At 49.4% G+C, this 24,242-nt stretch overlaps 1 protein-coding gene across 1 annotated transcript in view; it reads left to right on the top strand.

Annotated features, from left to right (window-relative positions):
- Positions 1–497: 497 nt before the first annotated feature.
- Positions 498–24,242, top strand: part of LOC128414887 (solute carrier family 12 member 9-like) — a 93,597-nt gene continuing 69,852 nt past the window's right edge. Inside the window, exons 1-6 of the mRNA XM_053390821.1 lie at positions 498–729; positions 16,651–16,785; positions 17,598–17,735; positions 17,859–18,161; positions 18,980–19,087; positions 20,602–20,713. Of these exons, the coding sequence (XP_053246796.1) occupies positions 531–729; positions 16,651–16,785; positions 17,598–17,735; positions 17,859–18,161; positions 18,980–19,087; positions 20,602–20,713 (995 nt within the window). The 5' untranslated portion in view covers positions 498–530. The remainder of the gene's footprint in view (positions 730–16,650; positions 16,786–17,597; positions 17,736–17,858; positions 18,162–18,979; positions 19,088–20,601; positions 20,714–24,242) is intronic.

Below are 24,242 nucleotides of genomic sequence, written 5' to 3' on the forward strand. Positions count from 1 at the left end.
CACGCACAGGCTCGGGCTGCCGTTAGGACTTTGCCCTTAAGCGCGGACTGTGCACGGAGCGAAAGTCCCCATCATGCGCTTTTGCACGGGAATAAGTCGACCCATCCAAAACTGAGCGCGGGGGGTTGCTGCACTCGATCCGGAGCAGAAACCCTCCGGCTCTCGCGGAACCACTTACTCCCGAGTAGACCTGCGTGCGTGCCTGTGTGCGTGCGTGCACTTGGAGGTGGCTCGGGCGGCGGCTTCCCTCTGCCTCCTCCGCGCTAGGCAAGCAGCTCCGCTTTCGGGAGAGACCTTTTACTCCCGAGTAAGCCGCTCCCTGCTCCCCTCCTGTCTTCCCCAGCAGAAGCAGCCCAGCTCGAGCTCGCTCCGGCCCGTCAAGGCAGGAGGCGGGGATCGGGGCGGTGCCGGGGGCGGCGCGTCGGGGCGGGCCGGTTTGCGCCCTGGAGGTGCCGGCGGCGGGGCCGGCCGTCGTAGTCCCGTCCCGTCGGGTCCCGCGCGCCACAGCGCCGTCGGAGCGAGCCGCAACCATGCCCCGGCCCGCGAGAGGCTCCGGCGGGCCGTCGGAGCGGAGCCCGCTGCTGAATTACCGGCTGTGCAGCAGCGTCTCGGTTGAAGCGGAGCCGTCCGCGGCCAGGGCCGCCGGGGCGCGCAAGCTGCCCACCTTCCTGGGCGTCGTCGTGCCCACGCTGCTCTCCATGTTCAGCGTGGTGCTTTTCCTGCGCCTGGGTGAGTGGGGCTTTCCCAGCGCGGCTGGAGGAATCTGGCTTAGTATTGTTACTTTTATTATTTAGTTCGAAAACCGAGGTCAGCGCGCGTGGCGGAGACCGTATCGCGTCTTAAGAAGCCACCTGGCCTGAAAAGCTCAGTTTGGAGGCGGCGGGGAAGCGCACGCACTTTGCCTATGCTCAGGAAACCTGGCTCTCAGAGCTGGAGAACCAGGGGAGGGAGCAGCCCTTTGGTTCAAGCCTCATCGTTGCCACTGTAGGCGTTAGGTGAGCCCGGGATCTCCAGTCCCTCGCTGGAAACTTGCCTTGGGGTGGCAAGGGAACAGTGCTGGCCTGCTTTGCAGGGCTGCTGTACAGCAGGGACTGGACAGGTGGGACCCTCCAGGGCTGATGGGAGTCCAGTAATATCCTAGGCCACAGGATTCCCTGCTGCTGGTGAGAAGATGCCTTTGAGATGAAGGCTCTATTGGCGCCCACATAAACGTGACAAATATTGTTTCACATCTGTTTTAAAGCTCAGTCTGTGCGGAGGTTGCCGCCTCTTCCCCTGAACTTGTTGTCCTTCCTGTTTAAGCCAGGTTATCCCTGAGGCAATAACCCTGTGTCCAGGTGAGGGCTTCTATAGATGTTCCTCATAGCATGTTATCCAAATATATCAAAATACGCCCCCTGTTCATAAAAAGCTAGCATCTCAGGGAGCAATGCCGGCTAGAACCCTTCTCCCTGTGATCCTAGGTTTCTATGGGCAGGGGTTATCGTTTATGTATGGAGCTGCTTTGGGTCATGTTGCTTCCCTGCCAACAACTCTGCTGTCTGGAGTGGAACAGATCAGAGCTGACTCCTGCAGTGAGAATTAAATCCTAGTGACTGCTGACTTCCTCTTGGCTTCGGGGCACCCTGCCCAACAGCACCTTATAATTAACCAAGTGTTATAAGTCCTCATAAGGTCCTAAATCCTACACTAACCCAGCACATCAGTGCCCTACTATGGGGCCTTTTAACTAGCCTGGCAACTTAGTCCACCAAATGCCAGCTTCCCTAAGGAAGTGGTTCTCAAACTTTTTTCTCTGGACCACACTTTCTCAATAAAGACTTCCTTGTGCCACCCTGAATTTTTCATTGATAAGAAACACATTGGATAATAATAATAATAATTTATTATTTATACCCTGCCCATCCGACTGGGTTTCCCCAGCTACTCTGGGCGGCTCCCAACAGAATTAATGAAAATAATAATAAAAAGTGATAAGACATAAGAAACTTCCCTAAACAGGGCTGCCTTCAGAGGTCTTCTAAAAGTCAGATAGTTGTTTATTTCCTTGACATCTGATGGGAAGGTGTTCTACAGGGCAGGCGCCACCACCGAGAAGGCCCTCTGCCTGGTTCCCTGTAACCTCACTTCTCGCAGTGAGGGAACCGCCAGAAGGCCCTCGGAGCTGGAACTCAGTGAATGATGGGGGTGGAGACGCTCCTTCAGGTATACTGGGCCGAAGCAACAACTTGTGGCAGTGTAAATGTAGAACACAACTATTTATAATATGATCACAGGTAAAGTAAGGGACGCGGGTGGCACTGTGGTCTAAACCACTGAGTCTCTTGGGCTTGCCGATTGAAAAGTCAGCGGTTCGAATCCCCGCAACGGAGTGAGCTCCGTTTGCTCTGTCCCAGCTTCTGCCAACCTAGCAATTTGAAAGCACGCCAGTGCAAGTAGATAAATAGGTACCGCTGTGGCGGGGAAGGTAAATGGCATTTCCATGTGCTCTGGCTCTTGTCACGGTGTTGCTTTGCGCCAGAAGTGGTTTAGTTATGCTGGCCACATGACCCGGAAAGCTGTCTGTGGACAAACTCCGGCTCCTTTGGTCTGAAAGTGAGATGAGCTCTGCACTCCATAGTCGCCTTTGACTGGACTTAACTGTCCAGGGGTCCTTTACCTTATGATCACAGGACATCCAGAAGGTATAAAACAATGCAGCTACATAAGAGCATAAATCATTTCCAAAATATAATTGTAAACTTATGTACCTTAAGGATGCACACAAACTGAGTGAGAGGAATGAGCTTGCTTTTGCTGGGAACTCCCACCATCCCATCAACACAAAGAAGCCTTTCTCTTGTCTGGTCTTCCTCCGAATCACTTGACATTCTTGCTCTCCTTTTGGAAAGATATCTACCCATATTTGGCAAATAAAAAAGATATTGTCGTACTATCGTATACAACGCCACACTGAAATGTTTAAATGTTTATTTGATGGCCCTTGAATCTTCCCACCACACTTGCCACCCTCTCCTGCCACACCCTCTGAGAAACACTGTCCTACAAGACCGGGGGCCAGATGCGGCCCAATCGCCACCTCAATTCGGCCCGTGGATGGTTCGGGAATCAGCTTGTTTTTACATGAGTAGAATGTGTCCTTTTATTTAAAATGCATCTCTAGGTTATTTGTGGGGCATAGGAATTCGTGCATTTTTTCCTCCAAAATATAGTCCAGCCCACCACATGGTCTGAGGGACGGTGGACCGGCCCACAGGCCTTAAAAAGGTTGCTGACCCCTGTACAAGACCCATATCCACTCTTTAAAGCCTGCCTTGCAGGGACCTCGAGTTCAGCTGCACCCTCTAGCCTTACTCCCTAGAGCATTTTTTCTGATCTGGCGCCTGGAATACAGTGTTACTCCTGGGTTCCTGATCACCACATTCAGCTCTCATACTATCTGCACTAGTGGTCTATGCCCCACAAAGACCCCTCTTCTGTTAATACTCTCACGCTTTTAGCAGTTAACCTCTACCTTCCTCTTCCAAAACCCTTACAAACAACCGCAGCACCTCTGCTTTGGGCTCTCCTTTGGTCGCCGTACAATCCAAGGCTGCTGCCTCTTATGAACTTGCCCCACTCATGTTATTGCAGTAATGGCTACCTAACCCCTTTCCAAATGCCCACCTCTGTTCTGGGCTAGAAATACTACTCATTGGCCTACAAGCGCCTGCAGGGAACCAGGCTGGGATTGGTGGAGATGTTGTAGTCCAAAACATCTGGAGGGCACCAGGTTGGGGAGGGATGGGCTTTGGGCCTTTACCCAGCAGCTTGAATTGGACTTGAGAGAGAATAGGCAGCCTGTCGTTGGCATCCGTCTGTCTTGAGAGACAATGGAGTGTGCCTCCGGGGGCAAAGTCAAACTGCTGCCTTAGCAGCATCGAAGTTACCTCTCTGCGTTGCAAACCTGAGGAATGGGTCTGGAGGTCCTGGGCTGCCCAGGCGACAAGACCCCCCTCTTGGCCTCCCTGATGGGGTCCAAAGGAAAGCAAAGCAAAACGTTTGGCACCAGCTTGGCTGCAGGAGTTGCTGGAGGGAGGCGTCCAAGGAGCCATACAACCGTCTTAGGGACTGCACTCCAGATTTGTGTATGGTTTACTCCAGAGTTTTCCAAACCTTTTATGTCGGTGACACACTTTTTAGACATGCGTCATTTCATGACACAGTAATTCTTTATGTGTGTGTGTGTGTATATATTAGTTTTTTAACATATCATTTTCAACAGTAATTAAACATGCTTTTACATCTTATACAATTTTTTGACTTCCCTCAATCTCATCTGGAAATTTTCCAGTCTAATCTCTTAGTATACATTTCTTACTTTCCCTATGACATTTAAATCTCATAACTGTTATCTCTATTCTTTTTCTACTTTGTAACGTTTCATAGATTTCTCCTTACAAAACTTCTTGCAGTCCTACCAGCGTAATTTGTTGATTACAGTTGCTCTTCAAATAGTTCATCTAATTTCTTCCAATCTTCTGTGAATCTCTGGTCCCGCAGGTTTCGAATCCTTCCTGTCATTTTGTCCAATTCTGCATAATCCATTTTTTTCTGCCATTCTTCTTTCGCACGACATAGTAATTCAGTTTTACTAGCAAAAGGGAGGGTAAACTAACTCCTTTCCAGCCCCGGGAGGAACTCGGGGAGTGTTCACACGATACAACCACACACTGCAGCTGACACAGTAACGTGGCACGATGTGCAGTTTGGATAGCTCTGATTTACTCCTTAGCCTTTTCTTCTTCCAAAGATATCCCACAATGCAGCAGACCTTTAAAGCCCTTCATGGCCTAGGACCCTCGTACCTATGGGACTGCCTCTCCCGGTATGCCCCATGGAGGACCTTAAGGTCCATAAATAGCAACACCCTAGTGGTCCTGGGCCCTAAGGAAGTCAGATTAGCCTCAACCAGAGCCAGGGCCTTTTCAACACTGGCTCTGACCTGGTGGAACGCTCTGTCTCATGAGACCAGGGCCCTGCAGGATCTGATTTCTTTCTGCAGGGCCTGTAAGACAGAGTCGTTCCACCTGGCCTTTGGCTTGGAATCAACTTGATCCCCTCCCCCTCTTTTCTTTTTCCTTCTGTGATGGAACTCCTATTTGGGGACTTCCCTGGCTTTTTTTCTGGCTCGCGTAGGATCAGTCTGGATAGTTAACCTTGGTGAAGACTTGACGTTTTTATCCCCCCAAAAGTTTTTGATTAGAGTTCCCACTGAAAGGAGGCTGCATTTTTATGTTTGAATGTTGTATTTTAATCTTGTTTTTTAAGTTGTATTTCGATCAATTGTGTTATATCGGGTGTTAGCCGCCCTGAGCCCGGTCTTGGCTGGGGAGGGCGGGGTATAAATAAAATTTATTATTATTATTATTATTAGCTATTTTTCCAGCATTGCAGGGGGTTGGACTAGATGTCCTTCGGGATCCCTTCCAACTCAACAATTCTATGATCCCCTCTTGCTGCAACCTGCTTCTTCAGTCTGCTTGAGCGGAAGCAAATGTGCCTGCTCCCCCCCCCCCCAACACACACCTGATGTTCGATCGCAAAGTGCTTTCTCTCAGAAATGGTTGTGGCAGCTGGGAAAATGAAGGAAGCGAGCCCGTAAGTGCTGGCCGTAATAAGCCTTCGTTCTTCTTGGGCTTTGGGCCAGCCGGGGTCACTCCAGTCGTTATATCCCCTTGCGTCTTGATTAATACCTTTCTGCAGCTGTAATGGAGCACTCAGGCTGCAACTTGGTGTTAATTAAGTGTGCAGGGTGGCCGTGCGAGAGGTGATGTGGTTTGTAAGTTCTGGGCTGGAACCACAACTGGATTAAGGCACCGTCTCGTAGGCACACAAAAATCTGTTCAGTCCAGCATCTTGTTTCTCCCAGTGGCCAGCCAGATGTTTTGGGAAGACCACAGCAACAGCCCTTCCTTCCTGAGTTTCCCCATGCAGCAGCTATTGAGAGATAAATGGTAAAGGGACCCTGACCATTAGGTCCAGTCTTGACCGACTCTGGGGTTGCGGCGCTCATCTCGCTCTATAGGCCGAGGGAGCCGGCGTTTGTCCGCAGACAGCTTCCGGGTCATGTGGCCAGCATGACTAAGCCGCTTCTGGCGAACCAGAGCAGTGCACGGAAACGCCGTTTACCTTCCCGCCGGAGCGGTACCTATTTATCTACTTGCACTTTGACGTGCTTTCGAACTGCTAGGTTGGCAGGAGCAGGGACCGAGCAACGGGAGCTCACCCTGTCACGGGGATTCGAACCGCCGACCTTCTGATCAGCAAGTCCTAGGCTCTGTGGTTTAACCCACAGTGCCACCGCATCCCTTATTGAGAGATACATTGCCTCTATATGTGGAGATTCCATTTAGCCAGCAGGGCTATTTGTGGATCTGGCCTCCATAGATCTCTCTCAAGCATATCCAGTGTTGGAGGTTAGCATGGCTAGGATCCTGTTGAAAGCCCCAGAACAGACCCTGCCCCCCCCAGGGTCCGCATCTGTCATTACTGGTGCATTCCTGCATTGCATGGGGTTGGACTGGATTACCCTTCCAACTCTATGGGTGCAGTAGCACCCCCAAAGTAATCCAGTTTCAAGAGCCCAGCTCTGGAAATCAAACGGGGTGGGGTGGGGGGCACTTGTAGAGAGAGCGTCTGGCATAGACCTGACCGACATACACCCCACCACCTGGAGAATGTGGAATATTTCTCCCTCCAAACCCGAGTGCCAAATTGCAGAAACGACTTCCAGAGGGTAGCCGTGTTAATCTGTTGGCAGCTGAAGCAAAAGTCTTGTGGCTTTTCAAGAGACTTTCTGGTTCGATTTGGCTGAGGCTTTCCTGGCTTTGGGGAGTCCTCTAAATTGAGAGGCACAAAGTTGCCGAAATGGTGGCAGTGAGGATATGTGTGTGTTTCAAAATACGCTTTCGATTATATGTCGAGTTCTTTGCACACTCAGAGCAACGGAAGCAGTGCAGCCGGGCTAGATCGAAATGGCTCTTGTTAAAATGTGTTTTCAAGAGTTCAAAACGTTTGTGCCAAAGCATGAAGTTTGCACATCGGTGTGTCTGGCTGGACTCTAAATCTAGACGCAGGAACCGTCACCAACAGTTAGCACTTAAATCGGTTTGATGTTGTTTGCATATTTCAAAAGATTTCAGATTTATTTCTGTTAAGTGAGAGACAAATGATTGAAGCGTTGCTGGCCTCCCTCTCTTTTTGGAGGGGCAGGCAGTATTTCGGAGTCTCTTGCCGTGCGCCCATCTGAGACGGCAACAGATGGAGTATCTGCTTTACCCAGGTCACATTTATTTTTTACGACAAATGGCTGCCCATGAGAAAGCAATCAGGCAGGCCTGCAAGACATGGAAGCATCTCTTAGGAGGGAGAAAGGAAGACTTTGGATCACCTTTTCCCCTCCTTCACTAAGCAATCTCCCGTGTTCAGTCTTCAGCCTTTCCCCAGTGTGAGAAGCTGCCTTACACTGAGTCAGACTTCGTCCACCTACCTCAGTATTGTCCACTCCGACTGGCAGCATCTCTCTGGGGGTTCAGGAAGGAGTCTCTCCCAGCCCTGCCTGAGATACTGTGGATTGGGACCTTCTACATGCAGAGCGGGACGCGGGTGGCGCTGTAGGTAAAAGCCTCAGCGCCTAGGGCTTCCCGATCGAAAGGTCGGCGGTTCGAATCCCCGCGGTGGGGTGCGCTCCCGTTGCTCGATCCCAGCGCCTGCCAACCTAGCAGTTTGAAAGCACCCCCGGGTGCAAGTAGATAAATAGGGACCGCTTACTAGTGGGAAGGTAAACGGCGTTTCCATGTGCGGCTCTGGCTCGCCAGAGCAGCGATGTCACGCTGGCCACGTGACCCGGAAGTGTCTTCAGACAGCGCTGGCCCCCGGCCTCTTCAGTGAGATGGGCGCACAACCCTAGAGTCTGTCAAGACTGGCCCGTACGGGCAGGGGTACCTTTACCTTTACCTTACATGCAGAGCAGACGCTCCAGCTCTCCTCTGAAGAAGTGCTAGTGTAGGATTCAAAACAAGGCATGTGGTTTTGAATTCATTTGAAATATAAGTCTATTTGTAAGCTGTTCCATTGTTTGAAATGCAGGTTCTTTGTCCTGGAAGCAGACTGCCATCATTTGGCTTGCCTGAGTGATCTGAACAGTCTTCTTTGCAAATATTCATTTAGGCTTAGTCAGTAGGGGATGAGACTCTTAATCTCAGGGTCATGGGTTCAAGGGGCAAAAGATTCCTGCATTGCAGGGGGTTGGACTAGATGACCCTTGGGGTACCTTCCAATTCAACAGTTCTATGTTACTAAGATTTTGACTTGTGACCTGTCTGATTTGTGTGGGGCAGACTGGGGATTTGAAGTTGTGGGTGATTGGTGGGGCAAGGACTTTGGACTCAAAGCCTTTCAGTTCCCACAAATTCAGCTTGGTAGTTTTGCTCTTCGTTGCATTTGGTTTAGAAGTACTCTGGGATTGAGATCTGGCTTCCTCCTCATCGCTCATTGAAACGCTTCAATTCTGCTTTTTCAACACGTGGTTACTGCAGTCTCCAATATGCTCTACACTTCTGTCGTCCCACCATGTGCGCATGCAGTCTTCAGTTTGGGATTGGGCACAGAATCTGGAGCATCGGCTTTCCTAAGCAAATCAAGTTTCTAGTCCATATGAAAAGTCAGCTGTGGCAACCAGTTGTGATTTCAGTGTCTTCCACAGTTCTCTCTCCCCCCACCGTGCCCCACCCCACCCTATTGAAGTAGAAAGATTCTCTCTTGCCAATTTTTTGTTCTCCAGCTAAGTTTTAAACCTTACAGCAACATTATGTTAATTATTATTCTAATTAAGCTTATTGTTTATTTAAAAACAACAACAACTGCTGGTTGAGGGAGTCCTGTGCAGGACTAGAAAGCAAAACAAACAGAATGCAAGGGAAAGAGCCTGAAGATAACAAATTTTTGTGTGTGTATGTTAATTGTGGTGAAGGTAAAACTAATTCTATTCCAAGAAAAGCTCAATTTCCTGCACCACTTCCTATATCCCTTATACAAGTCTGCAAAAAGTTGTTCGTTTTGAATAATGTATTCCCCCCAGTTTCCTGCATGTTCTAACAGGCTCACACTGTCCTTTTTTATGTATATAAAAAAGACTGCAGTTCCATTGAATTTGGTGGGAATATACTTTGGGCAAGTGTCTATGGGACCGCAGCCTTAATCAAGGAGAAACTACTACTAATAGGATACTGTAGAAATTAATCCGGGATCTGTGCAGCCTGATAGTATATGCCAGCCTTAACAAAGGCCAGGGATGCTGTGCAGTTACACCCTGCGTTCCCTTGCAGGCATTCTCAAATATTTTGATCTGAAACCCCGTGGGGGAAGACCGGACACAGGGTCCTTTCAGAACTGTCCTGATCTTCCTTATGACTCAGGATCCGCTCATTATCCTGGGATCCTCTCTGTTTGCAGCGAGAGCCAGCTCTGAGCAGAGGGCAGAGTCCGAGCCCAAATTTCCTCCCCCTAGCAAGGAAGAAATTGGGCAGCTCGCTTTGCCAGGTCCATGTGATTGGCGGGGTGTGGGGGGGGAACACCCCCCCACAGATTTGCTCAGGGCAGCTGGGGACAGTTTAAAGCTGTGTCTACAGCCCACGAGCTCTGCAAGGCTCAAATCCATTTTCTCTGCTCATCCTTTCTCAGTCATTTTTAGCTTCCCCCAGAAGCATCCGGGGGTCAATCAGGGTCATCCCTCTTGCAAAATCTGCCTGCAGAAACCTTTTCCGCCCTTGAGTTGCAAATAGCACTATCTCCAGTCTCCGTTGTGGGACAGAATATACAGCTTGGGGGCAGGGAAGCGTTTCCTTGGAAGGGAGGCTGCCTTGGCCAGGGCCTGTGACACCAGTGGTGCCCTTGATTCAGGATTAATTAGAGCAAAGGCAATTTTCATGTGCATGGCCTTCAAGCAATAAATATTACTTTAAATAAAAGATCTGGGAAACAATGGGAGGCTTTGATACCTAGGGAGGGATAGCTGAGCTCTGGCATTTGTCATGTTCAAAACAGGCAGCAGGGAAATCCCTTTCCATCCAAAGGGCCACAGTCCCACTTGTGGGGGCCACATGCCAGTCAGGGGCGTGGCTAGAGGCAAAAGTGGGTGGAGCCACAGGAGTGACTCTTTGTACAGCATAGGCTACATTTTGGCCATGGAGAAGTCGAGAGTTTTCTGCTATGTCTCTCCATTTTATCCTCATCCTATGATCATCGCAGCGATAGGCCTGGTCTGTGGGATGTGGCACTTCAGAGTACGTTAAGGAAAAGTGTTCTTGTCTAGCTTGTTCCCTGACATGCTAGATTTCTACCTGCAGGTGTTTTCTTTCCCTTTCTTTTTTGGAAAACGGGAGCCTTTGCAAAAATAAACCATCTCCCACCTGTGGACTGAAGTGGTCGAATCCTTGTAAATCAAGAAAATCTTTAATAAAAAACAAAACAAAAAGAAAACTACCTCACTTGATTCCGTCACATTGTTTGGATCAGGAGGCATGAATAAAGAGATTTGTTCCGCTGATAAACTAATTACCGTTTGGAGACTTAAGGTGGACTGGTGGCTTTTATTTTCTGCTAGTGATTTTGTGGGACATGGCAGAGACTTCTATGTGGTCTAGGATGGGGAAACGGTCCCAGGCGTTTCGGTGCTTGCGGTGGAAATTCCAGTTGGTCCCCCCACCCTCCCCGCTAATAACTGGGAAGTTCCCTTGCACAAGCTCCCTTGAAATGAGTGGGTCTTGCTCACATGGAGGGGTCTCTCTAAATAGTCCGCATTGCTGCTGTTACAGGAGACCCAAATCTCTTTCCCTCCCTTCTGGCAGCTTCGTCAAGTTGCCTTATGACAGGGCTGCCTCAGTTCTCAAATAACTCTGTGATCTTATGAAAGTCCTCTTTCTTCTTCTTCTTCTTTTTTTAAAAAACTAACAAACCAAAGAGAAATCGAAAGCGTGAAAATCCCAGGGTGGAGACAGCTTGGAATTCCCCCCACAGCTCTGGAAGAAGTGGCTTGATTTCTTTACCCGGCGCTGACTGGCTTCCTTTCGCTCTGCTGCTGAGGTTTTCTGGAAATCTCGGGCTGTCAGGGCAGGGTGGCTGAGTAACACCCCGCTCCACAAACACAACACCCAGCCTGCGGTTGCAAGGGGAAAGGCACCACTTCCTGGTCTGTGTGTTTGCCCAATGCCAGCTGAGCCGGCAACGTGTGGAGGTTCACGACCTGCTTCCCCTTTGCAGGATTTCTTCACAGAATCACAGAAACTTGTCAAAGGTGATGTGTGGTGCCAGAATAGGTTGGCTCTCCTGGTCAGCCCCGTGATCCTATCTTCTCCCAGTGTTAAAAACTCAGATATATATGTTAATCACTTTGTTGTTGTTTAGTCGTTTAGTCATGTCCGACTCTTCGTGACCCCCTGGACCAGAGCACGCCAGGCACTCCTGTCTTCCACTGCCTCCCTCAGTTTGGTCAAACTCATGTTCGTAGCTTTGAGAACACTGTCCAACCATCTCGTCCTCTGTCATCCCCTTCTCCTTGTGCCCTCCATCTTTCCCAACATCAGGGTCTTTTCCAGGGAGGTGGCCAAAGTATTGGAGCCTCAGCTTCACAATCTGTCCTTCCAGTGAGCACTCAGGGCTGATTTCCTTCAGAATGGATAGGTTTGATCTTCTTGCAGTCCATGGGACTCTCAAGAGTCTCCTCCAGCACCATAATTCAAAAGCATAAATTCTTCGGCGATCAGCCTTCTTTATGGTCCAGCTCTCACTTCCATACATCATTACTGGGAAAACCATAGCTTGAACTATACGGACCTTTGTTGGCAAGGTGATGTCTCTGCTTTTTAAGATGCTGTCTAGGTTTGTCATTGCTTTTCTCCCAAGAAGCAGGCGTCTTTTAATTTCGTGGCTGCTGTCACCATCTGCAGTGATCATGGAGCCCAAGAAAGTAAAATCTCTCACTGCCTCCATTTCTTCCCCTTCTATTTGCCAGTAGGTGATGGGCCCAGTGGCCCTGATCTTCGTTTTTTTAATCACTTAATGGCACCTGAAACCTAGGTTACAGTTGCCACAACAGAATGTCTAGGTGCCATCTTTTTTACAAGGATATTATTACAGTCGTACCTTGGTTCTTGAACTTAAATCCATTCCAGGAGTCCATTCGATTCCCGAAACCGTTCAAAAACCAAGGCACGGCTTCCGATTGGCTGCAGGAGCTTCCTGCACTCAATTGCAAGCCACGTCAGACGTTCAGCTTCCGAAAAACATTCAAAAACCGGAACGCTTACTTCCTGGTTTTCTGTGTTCAGGAGCCAAAATGTCCAAGTACCAAGGTGTTTGAGAACCAAGGTACAACTGTATTATTATACTGAACTATGGCAATTTGATCAACAAATTGTCGCCGGATAGCAGATAAGAACTCGTGAGTGACTCCTATGGGGAAACCACCGCCAATAACAGGGTTTAATCCAGGAGCAAAACACGTTTCCGTACATTTGGGTTTTCCTTTGTTTCTTTTTTATTATGGGGTTTCCAAAATTGACAAATTAATTTGCAGAGTTGTAAAATCGGTGTTTAAAACCAAAACCAAAACCAACCAACCCTCCTGATTCTGCTTATTAAACATAATTTGTGGTTTCACCTCGAGTCTCTTGACCAATTCCCCCCCCCCAAAAAAAATTACAGGGTTTCCACACGGTTTCCTCACGGTGGTTCTTTTGTGGTGGCAGGCACATTCCCCAAGGCTGAAAAGCAGCAATATTTCGTCAATCTGGAAAACCGGATTGTCGCAGCGCCCAGCTAGAGAAGTCCATTGCAGCTGTGGATGGAGATTGTGATGGTGTCATTGTCGTGGGTGCCTGTTGCAGATCTCTTACAGCACATTCACCCCCCCACACACTTGCTGCCCGCCCCGCGGTTCCCTCAGTTGCCAGATATATATGTACTCAATTTAAAAATCAATTGGCTTGTTTTCGAATCAATACCTTGTTTTTGCTTTACAGCTCTGAGGCCTTAAGGGAACTCGGTGGAGTTTATAAATCTAAATAAGTCAGGCCTCGACGCTTTAGAGCTTAAACGGTTCCGTGGAGAAGGGCGGGAGTGTTCCAGAAAGAGCCGTGTGAAACCCCAGAGGCCGGGAGGCTCTGGTACGGCGTGAAACGGACAGCAGTTTGACGCTGCTAGGGCTTGTTAGCTGGGATCCGCAAAGATCAGGGCTAGGTTCTCGAGCCAAAGGACAGTTCTGGCCTGGTTCTGGCAGCGGCATGGGTGCGGGTGGGCCAGGAGGGTTGTGCCAGGATCAGTGCACCCCCAGCTGGGCAGCATCCAGCTTGCATTGGAGACCTTGGGCCAGTTGCCTACTCTCAGACAAGCCTATCTTAATGGGTTGTTGTTGGGGTGATAGGATACGTTTACCTGTGTTTGGTCCTTGGGGCCAGGAAGGAGAATGGTGGTGCAAACCAGGGTTAGAAACTCAGATAGATAAGCTAATCACCAAATTGCACCTTAAACCGAGGTTATGTTCACCACGGTTGAACATCTAGGTGGTTGTTTTTTTGCATTATTTATTTATTTGTTTCATTTCTGTATTGCTTTATATTTTAAAGAAAACATCCCAAAGCAGTTTACAACATATTAAAACTTCAAACAAAACAATCCAGAATAAAACAAATTCCGGCTTTAAGGACAATATATCAGATTCTTCTTAAAGTGACACTTGGCTTTCCCCATATTTATTTATTTACCTACTTCATTTATAGAGCTGCCCCATAGTAGAAGGAAGCCAGTGTGGTTTAGTGGTGAGAGTGTTGGACCAGGACCTGGGAGATCAGGGTTCAAATCCCCACTCAGGAATCTCACGGTGTGACCTTGGAGTCAGTCGCAGCCTCTTAACCTGCCTTGTAGGGGATTAACTGAGGAGGGGGGAAAACCATGTACTCCTTGGAGAAAAAGATGGGAGATTAATGCAATAAATAAGGTCTTTGGCTCACCTGCTTAAGAAAGCTGGAAGGATATGGAGATGTCAGCTGCCAATCTGGCATCCAGAGGTCTCCACGTGATCGCAATTTGACCCGCGCCAGTTGCAAAATGCACCTGGTGCCTGGCTAATTTCTAACACTGGTGCAAACATTGGGGCGCTGCCCCACTGTGGAGGGGATAGATTAGCTGCCACTGTTGCAGGGGGAATTGGACGGAGGTCTTGAGTCTTCCTTCGTTCCCGGCTGCGAGCTTTTGCTTTCTGGCACATTTCCATTCACCGCACCTTCCCATTTGACTCGCTGCCTCTGGGCAGGGAACGTTGCCTCCTGGGTGCCTGCCGCGTAGACAGATCCCTTGATTCACAGAGCTGTAAGGCACTGCAAGGTGATAAAATTCTCCAGGGCTTGGTTTTCTACACATCCTTCTGAGTCTCATCCGTACACAACACAGACATCCCTGCATGGAATTCAGCAGCCAGATTGCTGATTGAGGCTAGGCAATCTGAGCGCCTGAGGCCAATTCTGGTGCAACTGTGTTGGCTGCCCCTTCTTCTTCTTCTTCTTCTTCTTCTTCTTCTTCTTCTATCTGCCCTTTACCCTAAGATCCCAGGTGTGTGTTTTTTTTAAAAAATGTTTTTGTTAAAGGATTTTCATGGTTAACAAGGCTACATACAATGTCTCTGTTTTTTGCACCCACCTTATTTTCACAGTTGCAAGGTGTTTTACATTGTTTTTCATACTGTAACCCACTAAAAGACGCCTGCTTCCTGGGGGAAAAGCAATGACAAACCTAGACAGCATCTTAAGAAGCAGAGACATCACCTTGCCAACAAAGGTCCATATAGTTAAAGCTATGGTTTTCCCAGTAGTGATGTATGGAAGTGAGAGCTGGACCATCAAGAAGGCTGATCGCCAAAGAATTGATGCTTTTGAATTATGGTGCTGGAGGAGACTCTTGAGAGTCCCATGGACTGCAAGAAGACCAAACGCATCCATTCTGAAGGAAACCAGCCCTGAGTGCTCACTGGAAGGGCAGATCGTGAAGCTGAGGCTCCAAGACTTTGGCCACCTCATGAGAAGAGAAGACTCCCTGGAAAAGACCCTGATGTTGGGAAAGATGGAGGGCACAAGGAGAAGGGGATGACAGAGGACGAGATGGCTGGACAGTGTTCTCGAAGCTACGAACATGAGTTTGACCAAACTGCGGGAGGCAGTGGAAGACAGGAGTGCCTGGCGTGCTCTGGTCCATGGGGTCACGAAGAGTCGGACCCAACTAAACAACTAAACAACAACAACAACAACAACAACAACAACAACAACAACAACAAACCCACCCTGAGACCTTAGGGTGGAGGGTGGCTAATAAATGAATGAATGAATGAATGAATAGCAATAATAAAAAATAAAAAAATATTTAGCCCAGCCCTTGGTTTCCTGTTGCTAAAACCATTCCCAGTCTGCAAGATAACCTGACACCCCCAGATTACTAAATTTATGCAGTTCATAAAGTTGCATTGGGTCACTTCAGTGCCCTTTTAACTCCCCCCCCCCTTTCCCACGTCTCCCCCGCCGCCTTCCCATTGCCTGTTTTAGATTGTCAGCTCCTAGGGAGCAGGGACCTGTTTCTGCGTGTGGATCTTTGTGGGGCAGCACCCACGCTTGGTGTGTTGACAATGAGGAGAATGCGGAAGAGGAATGCGAGGTTTGAACCTGCGGCTTCCCTTCCCGGCTGCTGTGAAGATGACTCACATTACTGTGTTGCAACAACTCGTGCATAAATTGGTCTAGTTGGCTAATTGGGAGTCTGCAGGTTACAAAGGAGCCATGTATTTAGCAAGTCACCGGGTCACCCAAGGTGATCGGGAGTTTAGGTACAACTATTTTACTTTTAAAAGACAACTGAAGGCGGCCCTGTTTAGGGAAGTTTTTAATGTCTGACACTGTATTGTTTTTAATATTCGGTTGGGAGCTGCCCAGAGTGGCTGGGAAAACCCAGCCAGATGGGCGGGGTATAAACAATTAATAATAATAATAATAATAATAATAATAATAATTAGACTTAATATTTTATGTAATTCTGTCATACTCCATTTTACCAAAGTTGTCCATTATTTTTGTCATTTTGCCCCTTCCTCTATGACCCAAATGGAAAGCAAGCCGGCTGGCAGAGGAGAGGCAGATCATTCCTTTGTCAGTCCCCTTGACAGAACTTTCAAACCCCATTTTGCTTAGGGACTAGAAACCTGCATTCTCATCATGGCAGACTCTGAGCCCCTAAGCAGGCCAGTAACTTATGTGGACTTATTTATGAGGCTCTGATGAAGTATTTGCTTGTCAGGAGCCCATCGATACCCTCAAGGGGCCTGGGATGGCTGCCCAAAACCAGAAAGGGGCTTGTGCCTCTTCTTCACTGAGAGGGTAAAAACTTGCTTAGAGGGTAAGGGAACCTTTAAGGCAGGTTTTCTTTTTGGCTGCCCTAGCACTCAGGTCCTTTCCTGGGGGCTCTTGTTCCAGAGCAGGAGTGGCCTAACGAAACTCTGGGGGAAGGCCAGGAAAGTTGGGGCCACGTCCACCCTCCATATTTCCCCCTCTGTTTCTCTCTCCATGCTGACAGGCTTTGTGGTGGGCCAGGCTGGGCTGTTCCAGTCGCTGGCCATGTTCGTCGTGGCCTACTTCATCATCGGGCTGACGGTTCTGTCGGTGTGTGCCATCTCCACCAACGGGGCCCTGGATGCGGGTGGTGCCTACTGTATCCTTCGCACGCAGACCCAGCAAGTGTCCGGTTGGCTTAGAGCATCTCCTGGCACCTCTACAGCCGTTGCACCAGGGGCTGGGAACTGGATCCAACCAGTGAGGCAGTTTCTTCTCCCGCCTGCGCCCCACAGCCAAGTGCCACAAGCAGGCGGGGCTGCCCAGTGCTACAACCACATCAGGAATCAAAGCTTGTGGTCTGTGGATTCCTGCTTCACAGCGGGTTGGTCTAGATGACCCTCGGGGGACCCTTCCCACTCAGCGATTTTAGGATTCATTGAAGGCTGGTCCATTTGAGCAAAGGGGGCACTGCCCCACCAACCTCAGTCTGCCCGTATTGGTAACCTACTTCCAACCATTCCCGGGGTCGGTGACGTCACTGCCCCCACTGGCCTTTTGCCCCACCAATTTCTACTTTACACACCCCTTTGCAACTATTTATGTCAGTGTTTCTCGAACTGCGACTCCCATTATCCCTGACAACTAGCTATGGATGATGGGAGTTGTAGTCCAACAACAGCTGCAGACCCACGTTTAAGAAGCTCTGGTCTGTGTGACGGATGCAACAAACCTTAGTTTGGCCTTCTTCAGCCTGATGCCCTCCTGGACTACAACTCCTAGCATGCTGGTTAGGAGCTGATGGGATTTGTAGTCCAAAATGACTGGAGGGCACCAGGGTGGCAAAGGCTGCCAGTCTCCCTCCAAATGGGGTGTAGGCGGTAGTGCCAGTACAGACCCTCCTCTTAGCTGCCTCTCAGGGTTGCTGGGTCCCCTTGACTTCTATGTTGCTCCTTGACGCGCTGGGCGCAGACATGATCAGCCGGGCGCTGGGGCCCGAATTCGGCGGCAGCATTGGCATCATGTTCTTCTTGGCCAACGTTTGTGCCAGTGCGCTGTACATCCTGGGGCTGGTGGAGGCAGTCGTGGATGACTTTGGAGCCCCGGCAGGTGAGTGCCATTCGAATCTCCCCAGGAGATGCTGACCCCTGTCCGCACTGCAGGGTTTTCCTCTCTCTGCGTGCAAGGCAGCGAAGGTGCCCGCTCTGACCTCCTCCTTGCCTGTCCCCGCAGAGGGCGGCGTTGGCAGCGCCACCCAGGTCCTTCCTCGCGGCTACTGGTTCGACCTCCTCTACGGCACGGTCCTTCTCTTCCTCTGCCTGCTGGTCTGCCTCGTGGGCGCTGGCATCTACGCCAAGGCCACTTTCCTCATCTTTCTGATCGTCATGCTGGTGCTGGGCACCGTCTGCCTCAGTTTCTTCGTGGTGGCCCCCCGCAAGGTGAAACTTCCCCCGGGCATCGACGGCAACAGCACGGAGCAGGGCAACGCCTCTTTCACGGGGTTCAAGCACAGCACCCTCCAGGCCAACTTGTTTGGTGAGTTTCACCTCTGCACTTGAAAAGTATTATTTTGTGGGGGGCGGGGGGCACAGAAGCTGTGACTCCGGAGGAGCGGGGAGAGAAACAGGAAGAGAGGGCCTTCTCTGTGGTGGCCCCAAAGCTGTGGAACTCCCTCCCCACAAAGATGTGCCTGACACCTTCATGGCACAGCTTGCAGAGGATGCTGAAGATGCACCTCTTTCCCCTGTATTTTGACCCTTGAAGGGGTCTGTTTTTAGGCTCTGGTATGTTGTTGTCATGGGGACACGGGTGGTGCTCTGGGTTAAACCACAGAGCCTAGGGCTTGCTGATCAGAAGGTCGGCGGTTCGAATCCCCGCGACGGGCTGAGCTCCCATTGCTCGGCCCCTGCTCCTGCTGAACTAGTGCAAGTAGATAAATAGGTACTGCTCTGACAGGAAGGTAAACGGCGTTTCCGTTCGCTGTTTTGGTTCGCCAGAAGTGGCTTAGTCATGCTGGCCACGTGACCTGGAAGCTGTATGCCGGCTCCCTTGGCCAGTAAACCGATATGAGCGCTGCAACCCCAGAGTCGTCCGCAACTGGACCTAATGGTCAGGGGTCCCTTTACCTTTACCTTTATGTTGTTGTCATAGAGCTGGAAGGGCCCCCCAAGGGTCATCTACTCCAACAGGAACCTCAATCATACATGACAGGTGGCCATCCAAACCTCCAAGGAAGGAAAGTCCACCACTTCCCGAGGGAGTCTATCCCACCATCACTTTTTTTGTGATTTTCCCAAGTGAAAAAGCAGCTCACAAACTGTTTCAATAAGTGCATTCTTCTCTGCCTCCCGCAGCCGACTACAGTGTGGATTACACAACGGGTCGCCTGATGAGTTTCAGCACCGTCTTTGCCGTCATGTTCAACGGCTGCACAGGAATCATGGCAGGTTCCAACATGTCAGGTGGGTGCAGACTTTTCACGGCTGTTTGCGGCGGGGCCAGAGTGCATGCTTTGAGAAGAGAAGGGTCCAGGTTCGACTCCATGGCATCTCCAGATATGGCTAGGGGGAGACCCTGCCTGAAATCCTGGAGACGCTGCCAGTCTGTGAAGGCAGCACTGATCTAGATGGACCCTTTGCCTAAAAAAGGGCAGAGTTGCAAAAGGCTCAGAAGATGGCAGCCAAAATCCAAGGGGATGGAGCGACTCCCGTCCAAGGAAAGGTTGCAGCAATTTGGGGCTCACTGGTTTAGAGCAGGGGTAGTCAACCTTTTTATACCTACCGCCCACTAATGCGTCTTTCTTGATGGTAACATTTCCTTACCACCAGTGCTTGATGGAAGGAGGATTCAGCTTGTGCTGTAGAACCCCCTCCCGCCCACCTAGAATCCTGAAATGCCTGCTAGTGGGTGGTAGGGACTAGGTTGACAACCCCTGGTTTAGAGAAATGCAAGTCAAAGGTGACATGATAGCAGGTCATAAAACCACGCATGTCACAGAGAAAGTGGAGAGAGGAACGTTTTTCTCTTTCTCTCCTAAAACTAGAACTTGTGAACATTGGAAGAGTCACGAATTCGTTCTTCATGCAGACCTTAGTTAAACAATTATTATTATTATTATTATTATTATTATTATTATTATTATTATTAATTATTACAGTGGTACCTCTGGATGTGAACGGGATCCGTTCCAGAGCCCCCTTGGCATCCTGAAGCAAACGCAACCCGCGTCTGTGCGGGTCGCGATTTGCCGCTTCTGCACATGCACATGATGTCATTTTCAGCGTCTGCGCATGCGCGAGCGGTGAAACCTGGAAGTAACGCGTTCCGTTACTTCCGGGTCGCTGCGGAGCGCAACCCAAAAACGCTCAACCTGAAGCAACTTTAACCCGAAGCATGACTGTATTTATTAAAATTAATTTGTATTCCACTCTTCATCTGTAGATCTGAGTGGTTCAGAAAAATACAAGATGAAAACACAAAATACATCATAATTTCCAGAACAAAACAAACCAATAGCCCCCTCTCCCTGCCTGTGGAACTCCCTCCCACAGGAAGCAGCGATGGCCACTAACTTGAATGACTTTAAGAAAGGATTGGACAAATTCACGGAGGAGGAGAGGGCTATTGTCAACTACTAGCCAGGATGGCTGTGGTCTGCCTATGCAGCTGAGGCATCAATACTTCTGAATACCCGTTGCTGGAAATGGCAGGAGGGTAGAGGGTTCTTGCATATGTCTCCTTCTTGTGGGTTTCCCATAATGGGCATCTGGTTGGCCACTGTGAGAACAGGATGCTGGACCAGATGAGCTACTGGCCAGATGCAGCAGCCTCTCCTCATGTTTTTATGTTGGTGGTCTGACTAGGTATAAGGAAAATGAACACTTTGTGAGATGCTCTGGCCTGGGAGATATGGAGGTGTCTCCCCGCCCCCCCCCGTCCGGGATGTCCCTGATCCTGCCCTCCTTCCTTTCCTCAGGGGATCTGAAGCGGCCGAGCTACTCCATCCCACGAGGCACCATCACAGCTGTGATTTTCACCTACATCGTGTACAACCTGTTGGCTTTTCTGCTGAGCTGCACCTGCGACAGGTAGGCGTTGCGACTGGCCGCCAGGGGGAGCTCCTACCCCATAGCTCTTTACTTTCCCCCCTTTAAAGCAACAGCAATAATGAGCAGACAAAGACTTCTGAAACCTGCCCTGTACTGGGGTTCAGTACAGGTGGCATCATCTCCGCATTTTATCCTTGCAGCTCTATCCCTTGTTAAAGCGATTTTGGAATTATTCCCATTTCAAAGACAGAGAAACTGAGCTGAATTATCCCGGGTTTGTCTAAGGGGTTCCTGAGCTGAGCAGACCTCATAGTTTCAGGTTAGCCTACTGGGCATTTAAGAGGCTTTCAGGTCTAAAGCTTGGGACCAGCTTATTCACAAAGGGGCATCATATGATACAGTCGTTCTTTTGTACATGTTTGAAAGTTCCTTTGCAGGTGGGAAGGAATTATTATTAATTAGATTGATATACCCGCCCCATCATAAGATCTCAGGGTGGTTCACAGAATAGAATGCCTCCCTGCAGCTAGAAAGGAAGAGTGTCAGGGACGAGGATTGCAGCTTTGCTTTCTCCCTTGATGTACTGCTGTATGGCTCTCTCAACATGGGGAATGACCTGCAGCTCAGTGGTGGAGCATCTGCATTGCTTGCAGAAGGCCTTGGATCCAATTCCCAATGGCATCTCCACGTAGGACTGGGGAAGAGTCATACCTGAAACCTTGGAGCCCAGCTGCCATATATGGGAGGGAGAGAGAGAGAGAGAGAGAGAGAGAGAGACCACATGGAACTAGGTGGTCTCACGGTCTGGCTCAATGCAAGCTTTCTCCATAAGCACACAAGACGTAACTGGCTGTACTTTTAAATAAATGAGGTATACAGTGGTACCTCGGGTTACATACGCTTCAGGTTACATACGCTTCAGGTTACACACTCCGCTAACCTAGAAATAGTGCTTCAGGTTAAGAACTTTGCTTCAGGATAAGAACAGAAATCGGGCTCCAGCGGCGTGGCGGCAGGAGGCCCCATTAGCTAAAGTGGTGCTTCAGGTTAAGAACAGTTTCAGGTTAAGAACGGACCTCCGGAACGAATTAAGTACTTAACCCGAGGTACCACTGTACTTCATTGTATCAAATTGTAGATTTCAACGGAAGTCTCAAAAAGTTCAACGAAAAAAGCAGAAGACCCAGTGGCTCAGTTCATTCTCTAGTCAGTTCATGCATAAGGTCCACACATGTATAAGTGTCTATTCCACCTGTCTGTTCAAAGAGTCAAATAATCCACATGAAGCATTGTTACAGTTCCACAGAATCCTTTCACAGAGTCTCAGACAAGGATTTCCGGAATATTAGCCTTGTTTCGCCATCCTAGGCTTCATCAGTAGCACAGGCTCATAGTGGTTGCAACCACTACTATGCCATAAGATCCACTATCCTGTAATATTACATATGAGCCTGTACTACTGATGAAGCCCAGGATGGCGAAACAAGGCTAATCTTCCGGAAATCCACTGGGTCTTCTGCTTTTTTCGTTGAACTTTATTGGACTTCCATTAAAATCTACAATTTGATACAATGAAGTGTACCTCATTTATGTAAAAACTTGTGTGTTTATTGAGCATGTTTCACGTAACCCTAGGTTTGTTGTTGATTGGCTAAGGTTTCTCCATAAGGACATAAGAAGAACTTAGGAAAACTCGCAAGCGGGATCTGAGCAGAACAGAACTCTTTCCACCCGCGATTCCTAGCAACAGGTGTTCACTGCAGGGAGCTAAGCATTAGGTCTAGAGGCCTTGATAGTTACGCCCTCCATAAATTTGTCTTCCTGTGTTTGTTTGTGGCGGGAATTTCTTTTCTTTTCCTGTGCTCTGTGGTCTAGGTCTTGCTGACTGATCTTGGGTGACTGGCAACGGGCATGCTATGCTTATTTATTTATTAAATTTGTATACCGCCCTATACCCGTAGATCTCACAAAATCACAATATTAAAAAGAAAATGAAAATACGTAATAAAAACAAAGGCAACCCAATAGTCTAACCCCCTTCCACAACACGTTTTAAAAGGCCATTGGATCCCAATCAGCCAAAGGCCTGGTTAAAGAGGAACGTTTTTGCCTGGCACCTAAAGGTGTATAATGAAGGCGCCAGGCTCCACAAATGGGGAGATACTACAGAAAAGGCCCCGTTCTCATGTTGCCACCCTCTGGACCTCTTGTGGAGGAGATACACCAAGAAGGACCTCAGAGGAGGATTTCAGGATCCAAGTGGGTTCATATGGAGAGAGGCGGTCTTATACGGCTCAGTTGGTTGCAACAGCGAGAACTTGCTTTCCCTACCAGCTCTTTGACTTTCTGCGCACTTGACACTGCCCATTTTGCTTCGTGCATGAAGGCTTATTATCTGCCGTCCTCCTAATGCACACTTGTTTTTCCTCTGCGCCTCTTTGTGTGCCAGATTATACATCCAGCCCCTCGGGAACGGATGTCCCAGGCTTCCTTGTCTTGTCACCTGGATTAGCCCCTCTCCTTTTGAGATTTGTGCAGCCCAGTTGCACACAGGCAAAGAAACCCCAAGTAGGCTGGCAGGCGGCTGATTGTAGTAATCTGCCCCCCCCTCCAAGGGCGTGGGAAGGCACTCAAACACAATTTCCTCTACCTGCCGGCGATTGCACCAACCCGCTCTCTTGTGGCTAACAGAAGCATAACATTAAGTGTGGCTAAGATTGCGCTGACCTGCCCCTGCCACCAATTCTGAGAGATTTCAAGGCGGGTGATGCAGGTCAGGTGCGCACGGAAGACTCCAAATCAGAACTGACGTGGCAGAATGCCAGGCGCAGGAGGGAGCGAGAGCGAGGCCTTCCCACGCCACTAGATCAATTCTGCCTCTCTTTGCCCACTTCCCCTTCTCCCACCCTCCCCCAAGTGGCTGTCTAAGCACCCGGGAAATTTTCTGGATTTGGCAACCCATTGCAAGATAAGGGCACCTTGATCTCCGCCATGCATATTCTGGTTGCAGGTTTAGGGCGTGGTTTTGTTTGTTGCTACCATTCCTGCTACCGATAGGGCAGATAAAAGGAAGCACTTCTTCACACAGCATGTGGAACTCACTGCCACATGAGGCAGCGACAACCACCAGCTTGGATGGCTTTAAAGGAGGATTGGACAAATCCATGGAGGGGGATAAGACTATTGCCGGCTGCTAGCCACAAGGTTGGAGCCAGTAGCATTTCTGAGTACTAGTTGCTGCAAAGTTTAGGAGGTGACAGGGCTCCTGTGCACGGGTCTTCTGGATTTTGCACATGCATCTGGGTGGCCACTGAGTCCAGGAGCCTGGGCTCTCATAGCCTTTGCAGCTTTACAGCACCAGCTTTTAAAAACGTTGCCCTGTATCGCATGTTGAGAGCAGAGCACTTGGGCAGAGAGGCTCAGTGGCTTGGCTACGGCTGCCTGTTGAATCTGTGGCCGAGATGAGATTTGAACTCTGGACTCCTCTTTATTTGCTTATTTCATAAAATGTGTGCACTGCTTGATTTCTTTAAAGCAGCCGAAAAGCGGCTTGCAAAAAACGAACGAC

Source organism: Podarcis raffonei, chromosome 5 (assembly GCF_027172205.1).
Source record: "Podarcis raffonei isolate rPodRaf1 chromosome 5, rPodRaf1.pri, whole genome shotgun sequence".
Lineage (NCBI taxonomy): Eukaryota > Metazoa > Chordata > Lepidosauria > Squamata > Lacertidae > Podarcis > Podarcis raffonei.